The sequence below is a fragment of the Vicugna pacos genome, chromosome 26, assembly GCF_048564905.1.
Source record: "Vicugna pacos chromosome 26, VicPac4, whole genome shotgun sequence".
Taxonomy (NCBI): domain Eukaryota; kingdom Metazoa; phylum Chordata; class Mammalia; order Artiodactyla; family Camelidae; genus Vicugna; species Vicugna pacos.
Window position 1 is genome coordinate 10,398,975 of NC_133012.1, and position 22,131 is coordinate 10,421,105.

Genomic DNA, 22,131 nt, shown 5'->3' on the forward strand with positions numbered 1-22,131 from the left:
AAATGGACCTCACTCACTGATATTTTGACTATACAACCTTCTGACTGATTAAAAAAAAAACACCTCTGTACAATTCAAGGATGACACAAAGTCTGGACACACAAATGATCTCTTATTCAACAATGTTTTTATCATTTGACACCACCAACCACCATGCCCTTCCATGTAATTTCCCTAAAAAGTCTCTTCCAATTACTGACTCTAGTTCCTTCCCAGTTTCACCACCCAATCTCATTATTCCTAGCTGGTGGGCTACAAATCATTCCTTTTTTTGTTTTGTTTTGTTTGTTTAGCTCACCTCCTTCTTCTCAGAAAGAAAGAACAAAGGAAATAAATGAGAACTGGCTACTCTCTCATATTTGGTTCAGATGACCTACATTTAACTAAGCTCATCAGTTCCAGTAACAAATTGGAGAAAAGAAAATTACAAGTCTCTAAGACCAAATGAAATGAATATTTATTCTTTTGGGGGGACTATTAAAATAGTTAAAGTACAATATTTCACAAAATAAAACAAGTTGAAAAGGAAGAAATATTTTAAAAATACCATAAGTAGAAATCAGTTGCAGCCAGTGGAAAAATCCATTAAACTGAAATTAATCTGCAAATTATTCCCTTTAAACAAAGATTACAGTAACTATTGGGTTTGACTGTTTTAAATAATGCAGACAATAAGACTTTGCCAATGGTATGGCTTCTGCAATAAAAAATACAAAATTGCACGTTTACACTGATGACTGGACAAGTTTCTTCTCTCGGTCACAGGATTCTAGCATACAACAGACTAAAAATTTCTTGACTCACAGTGAGCTTTTCAGTTGAAAATCAACTACTCCATTTATTCTTAAACTTTGTTTTTTCTAATAGAAGTCTGTCACAAGGACAACAAAGATCCATCCTCAGTCCTTGATGAATTCTTTTCTGTGCTGATTATCCCTAGTTTTATTTCCCTTAGCATGGATGCAGAGAACAACCTGTCTGTACTAAAGATTCAGTAAGGGTTTTTTACCACCACTGTTTGACTATTAATCACTGTTACTCCCTGTTAAATCTTAATGAGATAATCATTTAATATACCTTTTAAGACCCAGATAAACAGGAACCATACCTATTGATGAACCTGCAAAGTCACAATATAAAACTAACAAAGGAGACAGAAATGGTAAAGAGAGTCAAAATTAGATGGGTAGAAGTCCCCTGGAATAAGCCCGATGGTAGCACAGGAAGAAAAAAACAGTAACAAAATAAATGGTATCTGACGTAACTATGGCTGAAGACATCGAAACTTGAGGGAACCTAAGGAGGAAAAACAGCTCATGAATAACAATATTAGAAAAGTGTCTCAAAAGACAGACCTTACATTCCGGGTATCGTCCTGATTAGTTCATTCCCCACACTGAATGAGGTATGGATGGAATCAGCTCATCTCCTCTGGGCGGCAACACACCACAAATGTCCTTCTTAGATGCCCTTCTGTTTTATTTTGTTTTAAATGCACTTATACCTATTACTTTAACTTTTGGATGTTGCCTCAAATACTTTGGAAGCTTATATGGAAAGAAAGAAATCTGCACGGGTGAAAGACATGCTCTTACCTATTTAATTTAATGTCTGCTGGAGTCCAGAGTACGTGACAAGAACTCTGAAGCCCATCGCGGCCAGCTCTACCAATCTCCTGGTAATATGATTCCATTTCCTTAGGAGCGCCATAATGAATGACTTTGCGAACATCAGCTTTATTAATGCCCATTCCAAAAGCTATGGTAGCTATGACACACTGAGAATAAATAACCACACAGTTTGACAAACGTTTAGCAGAAGTAAAACCTTACATATGTACCTTCTGGTAAGAATAATTACTTCATAACTAAGGTCCCTGGCATGAAACTGAATTTAATATAATTTCAACCAATCACTTATAGATTAATAGATTATCTGCCCAATTTATAGATTAAGGATTGGTGACCATAAAACAGGATTTCTGTTCCCTCTTTAAAAAAGTAGCAAATAAAGAGTTTCTCTGAACACCTATAAGTACCAGATACAAAAGAGGTTCTTAAAATATTTATTACATTAAATGAGCCTTTGAGTTATTATGAAGTTTCAAGACTGCACAGTACCTTAATATTTTCTAGCATTATTCTGAGATGGAAGGAAGCTTCTCTTTAAAGATGGTAGAATGAAACATGAATTTATCTCTGCATCTTTAGAAGGATAAAGTTGGTAGAATATCTAATATGAATAAGTTTACCAGGATGAGATTTACATGAATGGGGGAAATTTTAGGGAAGAATTAGCAGTAAGTACAAAAAAACTAAACAAATTTTTAAAGAAGGATTGACAATAAGAATATGAAAAGATGTACATGAAAAGTAATTATAATGTACTACATGACTTAGAGATGAAAAGTGCTTATAGAGAAATAATTAAATAAAATACAGTTTTTGAATAGAAATACATTGATCTAACCAAAAATACAATGTTAATACATTGGGAGAAAGGGGGGTAGAAACTTTTGGATGGGGTGAGGCAAGAAGGGATATGAAAGAGATATATACTTTCATCTTTCATAGTGGGAAATAGAGAGAGAATGCCAAAACTTAATAAATTTTAAAAACTAAGCAGTACTGCAAGATACAGTGGCAAACACCAAAAGAATAAGCTAAAAGAGCTGGGAGTAGGAAACAGCGGCAGGGGAGGAATAAGAGGCTGATGCTTTTCATCGTAAGCACTGGAGAGCAATTCAGCTCATTAAACTATGTGAGTGTAAAACTGATAAATATTAAAATGTCATTAAAAAAAAACTGTGTTAGTATGGACCAAGAGTAGAAAAAAGAAACCTGAACAAACAAAAGGGAGTATGAGAATGATGAAAAGAAAAATAAATATAGGAATGGAAATAATATTAAGAAAAGCTTTGAGTAAATAAAACTAGGCAGTTTCACTGTATTTGGGGGTAAATATATTAGGAGTAAATACATAAATATAGGAATAAGTAAGCAATCTAATAATAATTCCAATTTTCTAATTTCATTTTTCTTTTTTAAAAGTTATTCCTCAATAAGTATTAGAGAAATATCTGTTTCCGCTATGTTTGGAAGAGCTAGTAATGATGATCAGTCTTCAGACCTGAATTTCATCTCTCATGAACTTATGATGAACTTGTTTCCTTAAATTAATGCTCAGTCCTGCATGGTACGCTCCACAGGCTAATTTCAATGTCTTAAGTTCAGCTGTAACTTGTTCTGTCATTTTTCTGGAATGACAATAGATGATAGTTGGACCTTCAAATTCCCAGGCAGAACTAAAGACAAAGAACAGCAAAAGAATAAACATACATATATGCATATGTGTGTGTATAAATACAGGTTTCAGACCAGTTTGCATTTTATTTAATTTTCCCTTCTTTTTAAATTTTTTATTTAATTTCAATTTAATTTTTAAATTTTAATTTAATTTTCCTTTCAGTAAAAAACTAAAAAGAGAAAGCATATAAAAACCAATAATATATTTAACTACGCAAAACTCTAAAACATTTTGGTAAGTCAAATGTGGAAATAAATTATGTTAAACCCCAAACACCTTTGACTTCCATTTTTCTGTTCACATTAAAGTTAAAACCAGAGCCAAGTTTATTTATTTAAGCAGAAGCCTTGCTAAAATATTCTAAACTAATGGAAATGCAATTTCCGTACTTTGGGAAATACAAAGTACTAGATTAACAATTAGTCTTCATTTATGTAAGAAATGTAAGTGAATGTTTACATAGAAGGGATAAAATTTATATTACATTACTTTTAATCCCTCTTATGATCCTAAAATTGAGTTGTTTACTAAAAAAGCAAGAACATTCATGGAATATCAAAAGACCATTTCTATAGTTCAAAGAACTATTTACTAGTAATCTTGTGACTACTATTGTTTAAAAAAAAAACAATATGCTAGAAGGTCTGTTTTAGAAACCTGTGCTTACTTATTAAAAGTGTAAATGATGATTTCCATAAGAATATTTAATTTCTCAATATATTCACTTATCTAAATACATTGATTTATGTTTACCTAATTGATACAAAAAGAATGTACTATTTAAATTTAGGAAGAGTTATTTCATTTAATTTTTAAAACATATAACCTTTGATAGAATTTCTTATCTATTTTACAAATATACTCGCAATCTGCTAGAAGATATTTATACACAAACATTCACAGCAAAATTGTAATAGTAAAAAATAATCCAAATGTTCATCATTATGTACAGTCATATTATGAGACATGAAACAAATATTTTAAAAGTAAATGTTATAAAACTTTTAAGAAGAACTATGGTAAAAGTCACTGAAAACTTAGAGGGGAAAAATAAGGCAGTGATTTCATGCCAAAAGTATTACTGAATAATCTACTCAAAGAAATTTTTTATAGTAACCAGTTTCCATATCAAAAATTCATAGTAGATAACTCCAAGGAGTGAAAAAAATACAAATTATCTTTTAAGTGTATAAGAAACTCATTTAAAAAACATTTTTCAAAGAAGGAAAAATTGTTCACTAAAATGTAAATATTGTAACATACTATACATTAAGGCCTAACTTAAGAAAACATAATATATGGAAAGACAGCAGAGATACTTTAAATGAAAGAAGAAGATCGCAGGAAAAAATGCATATACTATGAAACCATTTCTGTAGCAACTTAACAACCACAACAATGGAAAAAAAATAAAAACTAGGAGCACCTATTTGCACAGTACAGACTCAGAGAACAGAGGTCTATAAAAAGCTAAATGCAAAAATATCAACAGTAATAACTGAAGAATGGGACTGGAAGATCTAAATACCCTTCAGCTTATATGCATCTGTATTGTTCAAACTGATACAAGCATTATGTACCACTTTTCACATTAAAAGAAAGTAGAAAATACAAAAATTCGAACTTATAGGGCAGAAAAATAAAGGGGTAAAAATTCCTATTACAAAGATTCATTACTTGCCAACTGGTTTACTGAAGACTGTTATTTCTTCACGACAGTTTTTTGAGGGGGAGAAAAGAATCTATCTTCATTTAACCATAAATTAGGTGAGAGAAGCTTATCTAACTTACACGCATCATGCATACAGAAAGCAAATAAGGTCAGAGTTTAAGAAACATGTTAGCACAATGAATAGGAAAAAATGTGAATACTGACAAACAAATGAAAGAATTAACTGAAAGGAAGAAAATGAAAATAAAAGGCACTACTCTGTAGTCTTAATTTACCCCCTATCCCATTGCTCATTAGGAGGAAAATTTCTATTTGCCCAATAGCTACAGAAAGCATTCTGACTTTCAGTGGTTCCCGGCTACCATAATTCTTGCTGGAAGATTAAAAATGGGTACAAAATCTTCCGTGATTTGCTTTTAGAAACACCATTGTCACATTACATATCAAAATCTTGGATGGCCTTGGAAGTTAGCATAAGGAGTGCGGCCTTTAGTCCACAGGAAAGAGGGAGCCACAGGAAAGAAACACCAAGACTCTGGGATGTGCTTTCACATGGAAAGTCTGAAAATTGTATAGACTGCAGCAAAGGAGGCCTGAGGGGTAGGCAGGTCTGTAAGGAGATGTTGTAAGAGGCTGGGGTAAAAAGTAATAAAGGCCTCAATGAGCAGAATTCACATGAAAGATGGTGAGAAGAAAGCATTTACACAAGACATTCTAAGAGGACAATATAATCACAGTGTCACAACATCAGGGACAAAATAAGTAAACACAGTTTCAAAAAGGAGAGGCTTCTTAGGGGAAAGTGACATAGAGATTGAGAATAAGATAGACAGAAAAGGACCAAGATTAGGAAAATGATCTGATTGTGGAGACTCTGGGCTACAATAAACAGCATTCTTCAAGAGAACACTTTCCCTTTAGGACAGAAAGAAAGTGAAGTACAGTGAGTGTTCACTTCTGAGAGCTCACTAGAGCAGCCACAACACTCAGAATACATTCATTACATTCTTGCTTTAATCTGAATACAGGACAATCAAGCGAACAGTGAATTCTACATTTAAATTCACGGGAAAGGACCCCAAGAGTTACCATAGGGTTTCCTTAACCTAGGATCCATCTTCTTTTTATCCCTTTCTGAAAAGGGAAACACTAATGATGTTCTTTAAACTCTATTTACCTAGATCTGTTTTGTGTTTGTATTGGTAGGATAAACATTATTTCCATGTATTCTGACTTAAAAACACATTTCATAACATGCAAATTATAAGCTTTTCACTGAGCAGACAGATCAGGAACTAAGACTAAGGGAAGCTTTCTTGGTGTACATATAAAATGCTCTCAAACAAAATGAACAGGAAGAAGTGCTAGCGACAGTCTCTTCATCAGTAAAGTGAAAATAACACACAGCTTACTGAGCAGCTGTAAGCACTAAACTAGACCATTTACATAAAGCGCCTCGCATAGTCCTTGGCACATAATATAGGATCAAAACTACTTATTATTAACATGGACTTTTTAAATTCCCTAAAACTCAAGTTAGTCACGTAATTGGTGAACTAGACAGGGTTCAGATAAAAGACTCACTTCTTTCTGTTGTTTATTTGTCAGTTATTAAAAGTGTACATCCTCTTGAAATAACAGTATGCAGTGCAAAAAAGTGAGAATTAGTTTCTACCTTCAAAACTAGCCTATATCCTCAGTCACTGCCTTGATTACAACACACTTGACTTGAACCAAAGCTAAGTAGACTGTGAAACATGTTAAATATACATCACAAGTAAATAATAAAAAATAAAATAAAATGTATATTTAAAAAAAAAGAAAATAGTTAGCAAAATTTATCAACCATGAAATCCTCACCTTGTCTTCTGGACAAGAAATTGCTTCAGATCCTGAAGGATGTTTCCTGTTTTTCGCCCAACTTCTAAATACAAGTTTGGTCGATCAAAACCAGTACAGGTAATCTGAGGATCCTTCAGTTTTAAGCAACGTACAATGTCTTCTCGGATTGAAGAACTTGCTGTAGCAGTCAAGGCAACAACTGGAACCTGAAATAAGTAAAACTGATTAACAAAGGACAGAGCTCATTAATTCTCAACATTTCTACTGCCTTTTTAGAAACAGACTGGAAGACAATTACAGGAGGGACAGAGGACAGTTGTTTAAAATGCAACTTTAAAATTATTCTTTTCAAAGAAGAAGAAAAACACTTCCTACTTAACTTGTTTCTCAGCTTTCTGAGTACAACATTTACTTTTTTTAAGCCAAGTGATTCAGTTATATATATACATATATATTCTTTTTCAGATTGTTTTCTGTTATAGGTTATAGGTTATCACAAGACAGTGAATTTGTTTGCTGTTCTATATGGCAGATCTTTGTTTTTTAACTATTCTATATATAATAGGGTGTATCTGTGAATCCCAAACTCCTAATTTATCCCTCTCCCAATCCTCTTTCCCCTTCGGTAACCATAAATTTGTTTTTTATGTCTGTGAATCTATTTCTGTTTTGCAAATAAGTTCATTTGTATTTTTTAAGATTCCACATGTAAGCGATATATGGTATTTGTCTTTCTCTGTCTGACTTACTTCACTGAGTATGATAATTTCTAGGTCCATCCATGTTGCTGCAAATGGCATTATTGCATTCTTTTTTATGGCTGAGTAATTTCCACTATATATAGATACCACAACTTCTTTACCCCGTCATCTGCCGATGGATATTTAGGTTGTTTCCATGTCTTGGCTGTTGTAAACGCTGCTGCTATGAACACTGGGTTGCACGTATCTTTTTGAATTAAGAGTTTTCTACAGATCGATGCCCAGGAGTGGGACTGCTGGACCATATGGTAACTCTATTTTTAGTTTTTTAAGGAATCTCCATACTGTTCTCCATAATGGCTGCACCAAATTACATTTCCATCAATAGGAGGATTCCCTTTTCTCCATATCCTCTCAGCATTTATTATTTGTAGACTTTTTAATGATGGTCATTCTGACTGATGTGAGGTGATACTTCATTGTAGTTTTGATTTGCATTTCTCTAATAATTAGTGATGTTAAGCATCTTTTCATGTGTCTGTTGGCCATCTGTATGCCTTCTTTAGAGAAATGTCTATTTGGGTCTTCTGTCCATTTTTTCAATTGAGCTATTGTTAATATTTACTTTTTTTTAAATCAGAAATCATTCAAACAAAACACTAAATTCATAAGATTTCTAAATGCAATCTACTTATGTTATTAAATAAGTCTACTTATTAGCTACCTACCTCTTCATTTATTATTTTTTACATTTATAATTATGCTGATATAAATAAGAGGTATGTTATCACTTATTTTTGATTAATCTATAATTCACCAATTATAAATCCTTCATTCACTAAAAATCTAACTATACAAAGCCCAAGTCTTTTTTTTTTCCGCCTCCTATATTAAAAATGGCTTTTCAGATCTAGAAGCAAAGTTCTCAATGACCTGCATAACCTCTCACCAGTTTTAGCAGGTTAATCATGGCATAATAGCTACAAGAAAAATGCAAAAAAATGAAACATCTATGATTAAATGATTCCTTGAGCAACAAAGTCATGTTCTGTTTTCAGTCTAATGAAGACGTCTTGACTGCGTTAGCAGCCAAAGCAGGGGACACAGCAGGTACCAGGAAAAACACGAATATGCAACCTTTCAGAAATTCTAACGCAGGATAACAACACACTTTCCGTGAAACTAGCTTTAATATTTTTGTCACTATTATAATAGGGAGTTCTCATCAACTATGCTATTATTTCATAATCAGAAAAATGGATTAAGTCATTGTTTCAATAACATCAGCTGTTCTATATCCAAGATTACAACTTTCTTAATACTCTTTTTGGCTCAATATACAAATACAGTAAATAATAACCTCGTAACATAGCTCTCCAGATACATTACATCTATTTCACAAATCAATTTAAGCAATTATCTTGTATATAAGTGACAATTTAAGTGTAATCTGTAAAAAAGCAATTATAGAATTTGAAAAACAAGATATAACTTACTTAAAACTATGGACTATTTTTACAATCAATAGTTTACTGAATTAAAAATTATCTCAAAGCTCATAGAAAAATCAGTTTAAGTTTGGGAGTAGTTTTTAAGTTATTTGGTACAAAAAATTGTATCAAAATCAACGTGACAATGTAATTGGCATTTTTGTACTCTCTATCCTTAAATTCTGTGAAATTATTTAAAAATATAACCCCCAAATTAACTCTGTTGATTTCTGGCTTACAATCAGACTATTCTCTGAATTTAGAGGGCATCTGCCTGACAACTGATAGGAACAGGCCAATTTATAAATAAGTTAGTTTCTCTACCAAGGCTTAATATAGCTGTATACATCTGATACATTTTATAGCAAATGAAAATACCTATATCAAATATAAGGCTGAGAATAAGGGGCGTTCAAACACTGAAGTTCTTAAGAGAAGTATATTCTCACCCTTACAACTGACTTTCATCAATTTAAGTGCTTTACTCAAACAATTTACAAATGCACTAAAAAATACTTGTTTAACTGCATATGCAGATAAAGACAGAAGTTTTTAGGATAGAGACTACAGGAGAAGAAGGCTTGGTGTGTTTCTAAGCAATATAATGTATGAACAGACAAGCAATGCATTTGTGAAAATGAAGAAATAAGCATGAATCGTGACACCTTTTGAAGACGAGAGTGGAAAAAAATCAGACAAAATAGCAGCACAGTAGCACAAAAATCTGGCTTAGAATCAGTTGCCTGAGTTCACATTCTGCCTTTGCCACTAACTAGAAGTGAGATTTTGAGCAGCTTACTTCATTCTCTAAACCTTGGTGTCCTTGCCCATAAAACAGTTGCAGTAACAGCAACAACTCCATAAAACCATTGCGATAAAAGGTGTAATGTGCTGAGCGTAATGCAAGGTACACAGCAGGTAAGCTCTAGAAGTCTCAACTGTTACTGCAACAACTGAAAAGAATTTTGCTCAAGAACCCAGACACGTGGGCACTGCTCCCAGCTTTGCCGCTGCCTCTGGCGAGGGCTAAATTCTCCTGGCCTCAGGGTTCATCAAAATATGAGATGGAGAGTGCCACACAATGTTAGCCTCCCTTTCAACTTAAAAATTTCCCACTTTGCCACTAGAAACTCCTCATTCTAGTGACCTGCTAATAGGAGAAATCACTGTATACTCACTCTTCTACGGCCAAAATTCTGGTAAGTCACACTTAAGAATGTTGTTTCCACAACTTAGAAAAGAGAATAAAGCAACGGAATACATTAAAGGAACAATAGTTACTTAATTTTCACTTCGGAAATGAGCAGAATCTTTCGTATTAGAAGCCTGTGATGCTTTATGACATTTAAAAGTTACAAACTAGGTTGTAGCTTAAAACTAACACACAGGCCGTTTATGAGAAAAGTGTCCGCACATCCTGGTTTGCTGGGAGACTCCCAGTGTACGCTGTCATCACGGCATAGTCATTAATAGCTTGCACCCTTTAATTTTCAAAAGCAAACTGGTGTGGGCGATAAATTACACTGTCACTTAGTTATACCAAGTTTTCAACTCATGAAACTTTTATTCTTTCAGCTGGCAAATCTTGGTTTCTTTGGTAATAAGTACCAAGCTTTGTTAAGCAACAAAATATAAATTAATCTCGTGACTATAAATTTAGGAATGGCTTGGGCATATACTTCAACGGTGTCACGCATACACATTCTAAGAACTACAGCCAGTCCATCTGCTTCTAAATTTGGGTCGTGTAGCTCTTTCTAACTCTGTATTCCCTGATATCATGCCTCATTCATTCACTCACTCAGGTGGTTACTGAGTGTCTACCCTGTGCTGATCTCTGTGAACCGGCTGGGGAGAAAGTAATGGAAAGATCCAGCATGTCACACAGATCTCACAGTTCCTCTTATTTGAATTTTATAGAACTTTATGGCTGATGTAGAGTTTTCTACCTGGTTGCTTTCTTGAGACTCATTTTGTTCTCTCCAAATGGGAGTCTTTATGCAAAATAAGTTAGTAAATTTTTTTTGTGCTATTTTTGAATGTGCTTTAATAACAATGGTGAGAAAAACCACAGGTTTACACCAGTTGTCCCAGTGTAATTTATCACAGTGAGGGAAATGAGAGTCCCATAACCACCAGATGGCATTTCTCACCACTTAGCTAATAAAGAGGATTCATGGAAACACCAGGGGAAAAAGGTTTTCTCAGCCATTGCTTGAGGAACATCTTGTGTTAGAATGAATCATTCCAAGAAATGAAAATGATCCAATAGAGTCCACAGCCTGACATAATAAAAGACTTAAGTCAATGCTGAAGAGTGTGTGAGAACTGCATACAATATTTAAAACTCCTCTAATACGGTCCCTCTACAAGCGAAGGCCTGGGAAAGGATTACAGAAAGCAATCTTGCTAGGTTCTAAAAGCTTACTTTAAACTGTTCCCAATTAAGGGAAAGCAGTCAAGGAACACTAAAACTAGTGACTTCTGCCATACAAGTCTCTTCTTTCTCTATTACAAGTGCTATTAACACTATTAACCTTCCTATAAAATTCACTGTTCCATACACCATTTATCATTTGATACTATTGCTTTTTACTTTTATAGGTACAAACCTCAACTGGATCATGCTCTACTTTAGGACAAAACCCATTTAAAACTTCTTTCAAGTCATCTGCGTTAGCAGCAAGCAATGTCTCATGGTGTAGCATTGCCTAGCCCCACCACTCACTGCCTGTGTGGGAGAGTTCCTTCTCAGATTCTCAGCTTTTTCATCAGAATTTATTTATTCATTTACCTAATTATTTATGCAACATCCACTCTGTGCCAGGGACTGCTCTAGATTTTATAAACAAAACCAAGAAAAAAACCCTCCCCATAAAGAATACCTAGGGGGAGACACACAGGCAACAGACAAAATACAGTACATTAAGCTAGACAGCAGTAAGTGCTATTTACAAATAACAGAAAAATACGAGAAGTGTTAGAAGTTGCGGTAGGGGGGTCCATGTGAAATTCTGAATGTGGTGGCCTAGGAGGCCTAAATAAAAAAAGTAGTATTTCAGGAAAGACCTGAAAAAAGTAAGGGACACACCATGTGAATGACCTGGATGAAAATTATTCGGGGACAGGGAAGAGTGGGAACAGAGCCCTACGGTAGGAGGACCAATACCAAGGAGAGCAAACAGGGTGGCCAGAACCCAGCGAAAGAGACAAGCAGCAGAGGGTGAGGTCAAAGAGAAAACAGGTATGTGGTGTTTGCCTTTACTTAGAGTGAAATGGTCTGCTACCAGAGGGTTCTGAGTGGAAGACATGATCTATTGGACTTACATTTTGGGAGTGTCACTCTGGACGCTGTATTGAAACACACTGAGGAGGGGAAGAGTGAAAGCAGAAGACCAACCAGGAGGCTGCTGGAACAAGCAGCCCAGGTGAAAGGAGACGGCGCCTGGTACCAGGTGCTGGCAGGGATGGACAGAGAAGTGATCAGATTCTGTACATGTCCTGAAGACCTCATGAGGTCTCTTTATTGTTTAAATGTGGGATGGACTGTGACAATAAGAGAAGTTGAAAAAAATTCCAAAAATTCTGGCCCGAGCACCAGAAGGATGGAGCTGCGACTAAATGTAATGGAGAGCATATATGTGGGTCCATAAAGCCTAAAATATTTATCTGGTTGTTTCAGAAAAAGTTTGCCAGCTGTTCTATAGTATTTCTCAATAAATTACATGCCCACCTTAGAAGGAAGCCAAAGTTAGAATTTTTTAAAAAAATCTTTCCCCTGATTACATCATCCATTTGCCCTTTCACAGAGAAATCTTCAGCTTTTTGGCCATTCCCCAATCCTGGACTTTCCCCTGGTAAGAAAGTCATTTCAAGGCATTGCACTTGGCAAAGCTTACCTTCGGGAGTACTGCCTTTAGGGAGTCCAAAGACCTGAATGAACTTCTAAAATCATGTCCCCACTCAGCAATACAGTGAGCCTCATCCACAGCAATAAGTGTGATACCTATTAAAAAAAAAAAGAGAGAGAGAGAAACAAAACAAACAAAGAAAATATATAAATGAGGAAAATAAAAACTGAAGTTCAAAAAAAAGTAAGTCATCTAAATCATTATCACTGTCTTCACTTAAAACATATAAATCTAATAGGAAGTAAAATACATAATTCAAATCAAAGTATTTGGTTCATATAAAAATATAAGCATAAATAACATGAGATAACACCAAAAATCATTATTGAGAATAGATGAGGGGAGATATATGGATAAAAGGCATACGGATAAAAAAAGGAAATACATATTTTTCAAACAACATCTTTATGGAATTTCGGCTTTCAGCATTATTCTCCAGAGAAATTAATTACTTCCTATTACTATGTCCTCAAAGCTATCACTCATCTGCAACAATAAAGCCCTAAAAAAAAAAGAGCTGCTCTATTTCTGTTTGGTAATACTTTCAATCTTATCTCATGGATTAGCTATCAAAGAGACGAAGTCAGGACATTTCTACCTGAGATTAAATGCAACACTGTCCATGACTGATCAGATATTATATTGCAGAGAGTTCCTCTGAAATGTCAGTTTTGGAAGACAAAATGATATCCACATTTTCTAATATAAAATGATAAGGGAAGAACTAAATCTCATTATGTACAAAGTAGGTAAGAAAGAACTTCTTCCCCCAGCAACCCCTCTACTCCACCCACATGCCACACACCCACACTGAAATGGAATCAATAGTGTACAGTAATGCCTTTCAGAAAAGGGCTTTATTATATAACCATCCATTAAAATGTCTTCAGATGTTTCAAAGTAATGTCAGTAATGCTTTTGCCCTCGATTACCAAATACCAATACTTAAGACAAAAATAATTTTTCCTTCAATGGGGATGATCTCTACTTGATACTTAACTGAGTGTTTACAAGGTGTTGCCACTAGTGGCGAGATTAAAAACATGTGCTCCGGAGTCAGATTACCTGCATACATAACCTGGGTTAGCACTTATATTACCTTGAGCACATAACTTAAGCTTCCAACTGCCAGTTTCCCACAAATAAAAAACAGATAATAAAAGTGTCTAACAATTTTTAGTTACTCTGAAGATTAAATTAGATCATTGACATAAAATGCTAAGATAGGGCCTGGCATAAAAGTTCAATAAAATTTAAAAGTATTATTATTGTTGTTGTTGTTTGTTGTTATTAAATGCCCACTATGTTCCAAACATCTCTAGAAATAAAACAATTAACAAAATGCAATCCATGATCTTGAGGAGCTCAAAATTCTAAGAGACAGATATGCATATAATTACAATTCGTCGAGATTACCAACTACAACAGAGTTGGAAAAGAAAGAAAGCAGAAAAAAAAAAAAGGAAGAAAGAAAGGAACCTACTAAATACGAGCAAGTATGGTTTGATTCACATCAAAATTCTGTTTACTGCTGAGTGGCTGGGAAAAATTCAGTGTTATCACTATACTTCTTCAGCTTTAGAAATAAAATGACCCAGATTTTAAATTAAATAGCTTAAAACAATGATGATAGCTTCCTCCTTTATATTAAATTAAAACCTTCCGTAAAACTATAGGTCTGACTAACTGGCTTTTAATGGAACCAAACTTTGTCCCTTGCAATCAGTTTAGGCAAGCATCTTGCCAACTTCTGCTTTAAATATGCAAGTTCAAGTGTCTGCCCAGGTCCCGTACATATTTCATTTTGGCACACCTGCCATTTCACCTAACATTTTTCCAAAGTTACAAGACAATTACAGGAGTCTCTACATAAAATTCTGTTTGCTGCTTCTGTTATAAACTCATACTACTTAAATAGTAACACTTATAAAAATCATAAATCTGATTAGCTAAATGTCAGACTACTGTACAAATAAAATTCTTAGTATAGTCACTCTTGCAAGCGTTTTACAATTTCCTGCAAACAAAAACTAAGTTAAAATATTTCACAAAGATATCATCTTATTTCATTCACTATTGACAGTCAACCAAAAAGAGCATTTTCCTCCATCTTCCGCAAGAATATTCAGCTCTAATAATTGTAGTGTTCATAATTTAATCAATTACAAAAAATAAAAATAGAGAATTAGTTACCTGTCAAAAGGATCTAAGTAAATTCTGAAGTTAATTATTAATTAACTCTATCAGAGAAACAAAGCAGACACTAAAATGGAACAAAACATATCCAGACCACTATGGACTTAGACCCTAGCTAGCTTTTGTGATAAAACCATAGAATTTATATAGCTAATGTTATTGGGCTTAATCTGAAGTGAAATACAAGAACTTTATACAACCTAAAATGAGACACACCAAATTTGCTTTCCATTAAAGGCAAAAATATAATATGCCAATAAAGGAGTTAAACAGCTGATAGACATACTTTCTGATAAATATTTAATCAAATGTTAATTTTTACCTCCATTCTTTTGTTGGTATTTAACACATACTAACAAGATAATATATTTGTTTTCATTATATTGTTAGAGCAATTGTTAAATGCTTTCCTAGAGTTATATGCAAGTAACAATTAAATGAGATGTTCCAATGTTAAAAACATTACATATTAGGAATTATTTTAATGCATAATTATACAATGGGATCATATTATATAAGAAAACTAAGATTAGTTGGTTCTACTGAATGTTTGAAATATGTGCATTTGGAATAGAAGCTGTGATTGCAACTCTTGGATTACTAAGTCTAAACATCAAGAAGAAAATAACAGACAACATTTTTTAAGTACAAAAGAAAATGGTGCCAGCTTTTGCTATTTCTATATTTACATTTTCTAGGAAATAGTCTCTGACTTATTATCTATTTTTTTCTAATTAGTCATACTTCCTGGTAGCAAATAATCAGAGGTATTGGGGTTTCCAACCTGAATCGCCTGTGAAAAAAATACAGATGCCACAGACTCACCCCAGGCATGTTAAATCACAATTTTCAAGGTTGGAGGGACCTACATTTTTCTAAAGTTTGAAAGGTGACTCTCATGAAGAACAAGGGTAGAAAGCCACTATATTGATTTAATTTAGATTCAGAATATGAAAAAAAGGAAATTATAATTTCACAGAATCGAAGCTTCAACATTCATTCAACAATACATTTAAATGCCTCCTATGTGCCAGGCGCTGCACTAGGGAAATATAAATAAATAAGAATGGTATTTGTCCCTGAAAAGTTTATAGTCTAGCAGAAGAAAACAGTTACAGAAACAGGTAATTAGAATGCAGGAGCCTGATTGCTATAGCAGAAGGAATTATAGGGTACTATGGGACAAGATGGGAAAGACACCAAGTTGGAGAGGCAGAGGTTACTTGGAGGAGACAACATTTGAAATAAACCTAACAGAAGTGAAATCAAGCATCCATCCATAAGTTTAAACCATATCTCAATTCAATAAATACTTACAAAGATCCTGTCATACCACCTACCGATATTAGCCTCAAGTTGCTGAAGTAGGTTCAAGTTACCCGCACAGAATTCTGGAGTTATGTATACAATCCGATATTTGCCTCTACGAAAACAAACAGGAAAGGAAATACAGTACAATTAAAGAAACAGTCACCCTACTGGTGTGTATGTAATATTTATATGCATGTATATGTTAGCAGATATACACACATACTTTTGTGTGTGTCTGAGATATTAATCTCGTTAGGAATTATGCCACAATAGGATTGGTGGGGCAAGAGATCTAGAATCCAGCCCCTACTCAGCCATTAATTCACTGGGTGACTTAGGGCAAACTATTTTCTCTCGGACTCAAGTTTCCTCATTTGTAAATTGAGACAAAACTACATATGCTCCAAGTTCTCTTCTAAAAACCAAAATTTTTCAATTCTATGGTTACAATGCAAATCTTCCAGTCCAAGAATTGAAAATAAGTTTCTTTGAGTTAGAAATATTTTTAAATTACTGACATTTTGTTCATGCACTAAATAAAATCTTTTTATGTACAAAATTCTCTCACATACAATAGACATCTGACCACATGATCAGAAAGCATATAAATTACTTACAATTTAATATCCTCTAGAACATTTTTCGACTGTGCTGATCCAAGGAAACAAGCTGGAATGTTGGACATTCTGCAAGAAGAAAAGCAGATATTCTGGAATCCTGTCCCCACTACAAATATCAACTTCATTTTTAAATGAGAAGGAACAAAGAAATACAACGATGTACACTCTTCTTCTTTGCAATTTCTTTTTGTAACTCACTAATTTGATAACTAAATTCTTTCAAGGGCTGTATTAGAAGATGGGTGGTTAAGATGGGTTTTTCAAAAAGACTGCAAGCTCAGGTGAAAGAAATCTAAACTTTTTCATAACTGAAAAATATACCTTCATGTGTATACTTAAACAAAGCCAAAAAGGAAGGGTAACCAAAACAGAAATGAATTTTGAGATATGCAACGTAAAGTGGCATAAAATTTGCTTTTAAAAAAAGTTTTATCAGGGCCATCTGGTAGCCCTGTATTACAGCGAATTTAAGAAAGAAGATAAGCTCTCCCACTGAAGTGGCATTTATTGCTAATAAAGATACAGCAACACTTAAAGAAATATATTACTGGGAACTAGGTTTTAACATACGTGATAAATCAAATATTTCCTTCACAGGAGAAAAAAAAGTTGGGGGGGGGTGATAACACGGCAACGAAAACATTACTCACTCAAGCTGGAGCACTTGGTCCTGCATCAAAGAAATAAGAGGAGAGATGACCAGGCCAATCCCGCCTGTATAAACAGGTGGATACTGGAAGCACAAACTTTTCCCATATCCTTAAAATAAAAATAATACACTCATAGAAATAAAACCAAGTCCTTGGTACTTTGATTTCTTCTTACAATGTACTTGTATGAGATGAATGGTCACTACTAATGTGCTATCTTCCTAAGAGATCATTCAAGCACATGTTTGACCATCTACCCTCAGTTCATTCTCTTCTATATTTTGTACCATTTGCATTTTGAGAGTTTAAGGAAATATTAAGCATCTCAAAACTTTTACATTTTATTTTTTAGAGCATTAGGTTATTTGCTTAAGTACAACTTACCAGTTGCCATGACAACAACGTTATCTCTTCTTTCTTCCAATACAGAATGAATCACTTTCCACTGAACCCTGGAGGATGAAAAGCAAAACGCTGTTCTGTTTTACTAACAAAAAACCCAAGGGACAAGTTGAAACCCATTTAAATTTTCCTCTAACAATTTCTTTTACATTTTTGAGCATCTATAAAAATGGATGAACCCTGGAACTTTAAAACAGAGGACCATTTGACCAACCTCCCATTCAAGCTGACTGAACAACTAGGATTTCCATTCGTATATATATATTACATTTTATTATATTTATCTGAAGTATAAAATAAATTCCAAGATTCAGCCTAGATATCCAACAGAATCACCGATTTAAAATAAATAAGAGAAATGTTCTCAGGGAAAGGACAGATTGAAAAGGAAAATGAAGGAGCTTTGGGGAGTGACTGTAATGTTCCGTATTTTTAAAAAGAGTTTAGATTACATGAGTGTGTGCATGCACACTTAAGATTTGCAAATGTTAAATATGTAAGGTTTGGCCATTTTCCTGCATGTAAATTTTATATCAAAAGTAAAAATAAACAAATAAATCTTTAACTACAGTTAAAGATTCACATGCTGAAGTACTTGGGGGAAGTGTAATGTTGTCTACAATTTACTTTGAGGTGCATTTTAAAAACTGACTAGAGACATGATCAGTAAGTGATAAAGCAATTATAGTAAAATGTCAGTAGTGAATTAATGGTGAATGTATAGGAATTCATAGTAAAAAAAACTCTTGCAACTTCACTATATTTTTCAAATTGTTTTCAATAAAATATTGAGGGAAAAATCAATTAGAAAGGTGACCTTCTAGTATGTGGCTAATGATCTGTTCTTTTTTATCTAAGTTGCATAGGTTGCCTACTTCGTGAAAATTCATTGATCCATACATTTGCATTTTTCTATGCATAGGACGTAGTTTAACAAAAGAAAAAATGCTTAAGATCAAAAAGAAAAAGGAAAGAAATCCTTCCATGGATTAAATTTTAAACTTCCAGAATAGAACAAATAGTCTAGATTTTTTACATTCTTATTAGTTTTACTCAAATTTACTTTTCTTCATCTCATATTTATTCATATCATTTTAATACTTAACATGTGCCCCCTTAGATGTAAATACATTTGAATATGTTAAAACTGAGAAGACTATCACTGTTCTTCAAATTGTTGTCTTATGAATTTCTATTACATCATCATGCATTGGACAATAAGATGCACAAAACAGGCACACAGATACTTATTTAATAAACACAAGTCAGCATTAAATTAAGATTAATTAATGTATTTGAAGTAGTTTCTACCCAGAACTCTCAAGGGTAAAAAGAAAAAAATTTTTTCTTCACTTATAAAAATAATCTGCAGATATGAATCTTACATAAGTATTACTTCAAAATAATTTTGCAGTCACTTAGAGGAAATACTGTGTGGTATGTATAAACTATACTGAAGCTGTGCTTTTACTATTAAATGAATGGATTATTTGCTTTTTTTCCTTGTGAAGAAAATAGTAAGTATGCAATTTAATTAACTAAGATTATACTCACGGCTTAAAACTGGAATGGCCAAAGTATGTCTTGAGGCAAACAACTTGCTCTGCAGTAGGTCCTGGTAACAAACAGTCTTAAAATAAAATGGGCATTCATATTAAAACAGAAGTACACAAGATGAGAAGGAGTAAGTTTTATTTCATTGACTTATTTTAAAGAATACAGTGGTAGGTACCAAAAGTTACTGTTCTGCCTTTTAAATTCACCCAATTTGGTCCTCTGGGTACCAGTCATGATTCTGGGTAAACTCTCTGATTAATTACCTAATACTAAAGATTAGAACTCTGTTGTGGGTCACATTTTGACAGCCTTTTAAAAAAAACCAGTTTTGGAATTTGCCATACTTCTAAAAACTAACATTTAAAGCCAACCATAGCAAGCAAAATACTATTCCAAATTTTATACAATAACCAACTTTCAATTAATAGTAAGCAGAAATTACATTATGGTCACAAATAAATTCTACAGATAAAACAAAATCTTCATTTTAATTACCACTCCACCATATCTCTAACCATAATTCCAACTGCATAGCAGAATGGAATTATGTTTGTATACTTTTCACCTAAAAATGCATTTTAAATCTTCCATATTATAACACTGACCAAAACTAGCTCTAGAGAGCGTTCTACTTCATGAGAACACACCCACAGCTTGTCATAATGAATACCATCATTTACACTTAAATGATAGAAGGTTGGTTTAGTGGATTCTCTACTAGAATTCACACACACAGGATGAAAATGTGTCCACTCTGCCATCTAACACTGTGCCATTTGTCCCAAGTAATAAGCTCTTGAAGGAGAGACACTATGTACCCATGCCATTTACAATAACGTCTAATAATATCAGTCATTAATTTGTGATTTCTTAATGATTTTTTTATGATTTTGACAAAGTATGAAATTCAGGATGAAAAGTTTCACATCACCATGCTTACCCAGTGACACAACACTTCCATTACTCTATTTTTATAAAAGTAAGATTGTGATTTATGAAGACCAAAAGCACTAACGGATCTGATAACAAGTGTTTAGGACCTAACTAACTACGTGCCACAAAGTTCCTGACCTCCCAAATGTTTAAACCTAGACGCTGAGTTAAAATCAGTGGTAGGTATCAGAGGTGAGTGACTGCACACATATTACAGTGCTTACCTTCATCAGCTTCTTCCTCTTCAATAGCTTCATTCTCATCTTCGTCATCTTCTTCAGAAGGAAGACCCAGATTTCTCTCCTTTTCCATGCATTTTGAATGAACTGGATCTACTGTGTCACTTTTTAGATTTTCTAAAGACTGAATGTTTAAAAGAAATTTTAAAAGCAAAATCACTGACAGTGTCGTATCTTTTTCAGCAAACACAAAAGGACTATTATTAACAGAGCCTACAATTTTGTTCAAAGCTGGCAGATGTGCAAGCAATACCACAAAAGAACATGTGTGCTCCAGTTTAAATATGTGCTCAAGAATGGTTTCTGAGGCACAAGGCCAAAGATGGAATACTTCCAGCATAAACAGGGTTCATTAATAGCATATAATGAACTGCCCCTAGGGGAAGTTATCATAAATTTTGAATTTAGATTATTTAAAACATTTTTTTCTTTATCATACTTCAATGTTTTCAATTCCCAAGCATTAAATGTAGGTTTTCATGTTATTTTTGTAAGGAGTTTCTCTATATCATCTTCCTTCTGAGTAAGCATAAGGTTTAAAGTATAAGAAAACAATAAATGTGTTTTGGGAACTGTCAAAACAACAACAAAAAGATTCAAATAATTTTAGGAAAGAAATATTACAAATGTGAAATGAAGTTTGTTTATTTTCATTTTGGCTTGACATCTGATTTCCTCCCTTAAATGAAAATTATCTATTTAAAAAATGTTAGGATATTTCAAAACTGTTCATCTGTAAAAAATTTTTACTGAGAAATTACAGGAAGAACCACTTAAACTACAGTTCTCATTTTCTCTTTTTATTAAACTTTCCACTTAATAAGTTTAACTTTAAAGGTTTTTTTTAAAAGTGTAATCATTTCGGGCCTAGAAAAGGAAAAAAAGTGCTTCTCTTTCTGATATTTTATTCAAGTCAGCAAATATACTTAAAAAAGCATTTTGGAAATAAAGTCCACTCATATGGGCATCCAGGCTGCCTTCTAAGAGGTTCAATACATAATATAGGTTTGTAGACATCCACACGTATCTTATAAATGCACTATTTTACCAGCTCTCCTGAGAGAAATGACTAATCAATAAAGCAGCAGGAGTTAGCATTTATGTTCTTTTATGACTGTTAGCTAGTATTTACTAAACACTTAGGAAATGTCAGGCTCTTCTGTAAACTCTTCTCAAGTAACACGTCAATAACAATTTCAACTGTTAACTGAGTATCAAAAAGCTAAACTTGCCCAAAGTCACACAGCTAAGAAATGGAGAAGCTAGAATTTGAACCCACATCTACATTCAGAATCCACATT

The 22,131-nt window shown here is 33.6% G+C and overlaps 1 protein-coding gene across 1 annotated transcript in view; it reads right to left on the minus strand.

Annotated features, from left to right (window-relative positions):
* WRN (WRN RecQ like helicase) overlaps positions 1-22,131 on the minus strand; it is an 89,911-nt gene that overhangs the window by 33,280 nt on the left and 34,500 nt on the right. Inside the window, exons 11-20 of the mRNA XM_072950317.1 lie at positions 20,816-20,954; positions 19,656-19,731; positions 18,084-18,151; positions 17,700-17,808; positions 17,047-17,115; positions 16,459-16,541; positions 12,911-13,017; positions 6,839-7,026; positions 3,130-3,304; positions 1,596-1,777 (exon numbers count right to left, since the gene is read on the minus strand). Of these exons, the coding sequence (XP_072806418.1) occupies positions 1,596-1,777; positions 3,130-3,304; positions 6,839-7,026; positions 12,911-13,017; positions 16,459-16,541; positions 17,047-17,115; positions 17,700-17,808; positions 18,084-18,151; positions 19,656-19,731; positions 20,816-20,954 (1,196 nt within the window). The remainder of the gene's footprint in view (positions 1-1,595; positions 1,778-3,129; positions 3,305-6,838; positions 7,027-12,910; positions 13,018-16,458; positions 16,542-17,046; positions 17,116-17,699; positions 17,809-18,083; positions 18,152-19,655; positions 19,732-20,815; positions 20,955-22,131) is intronic.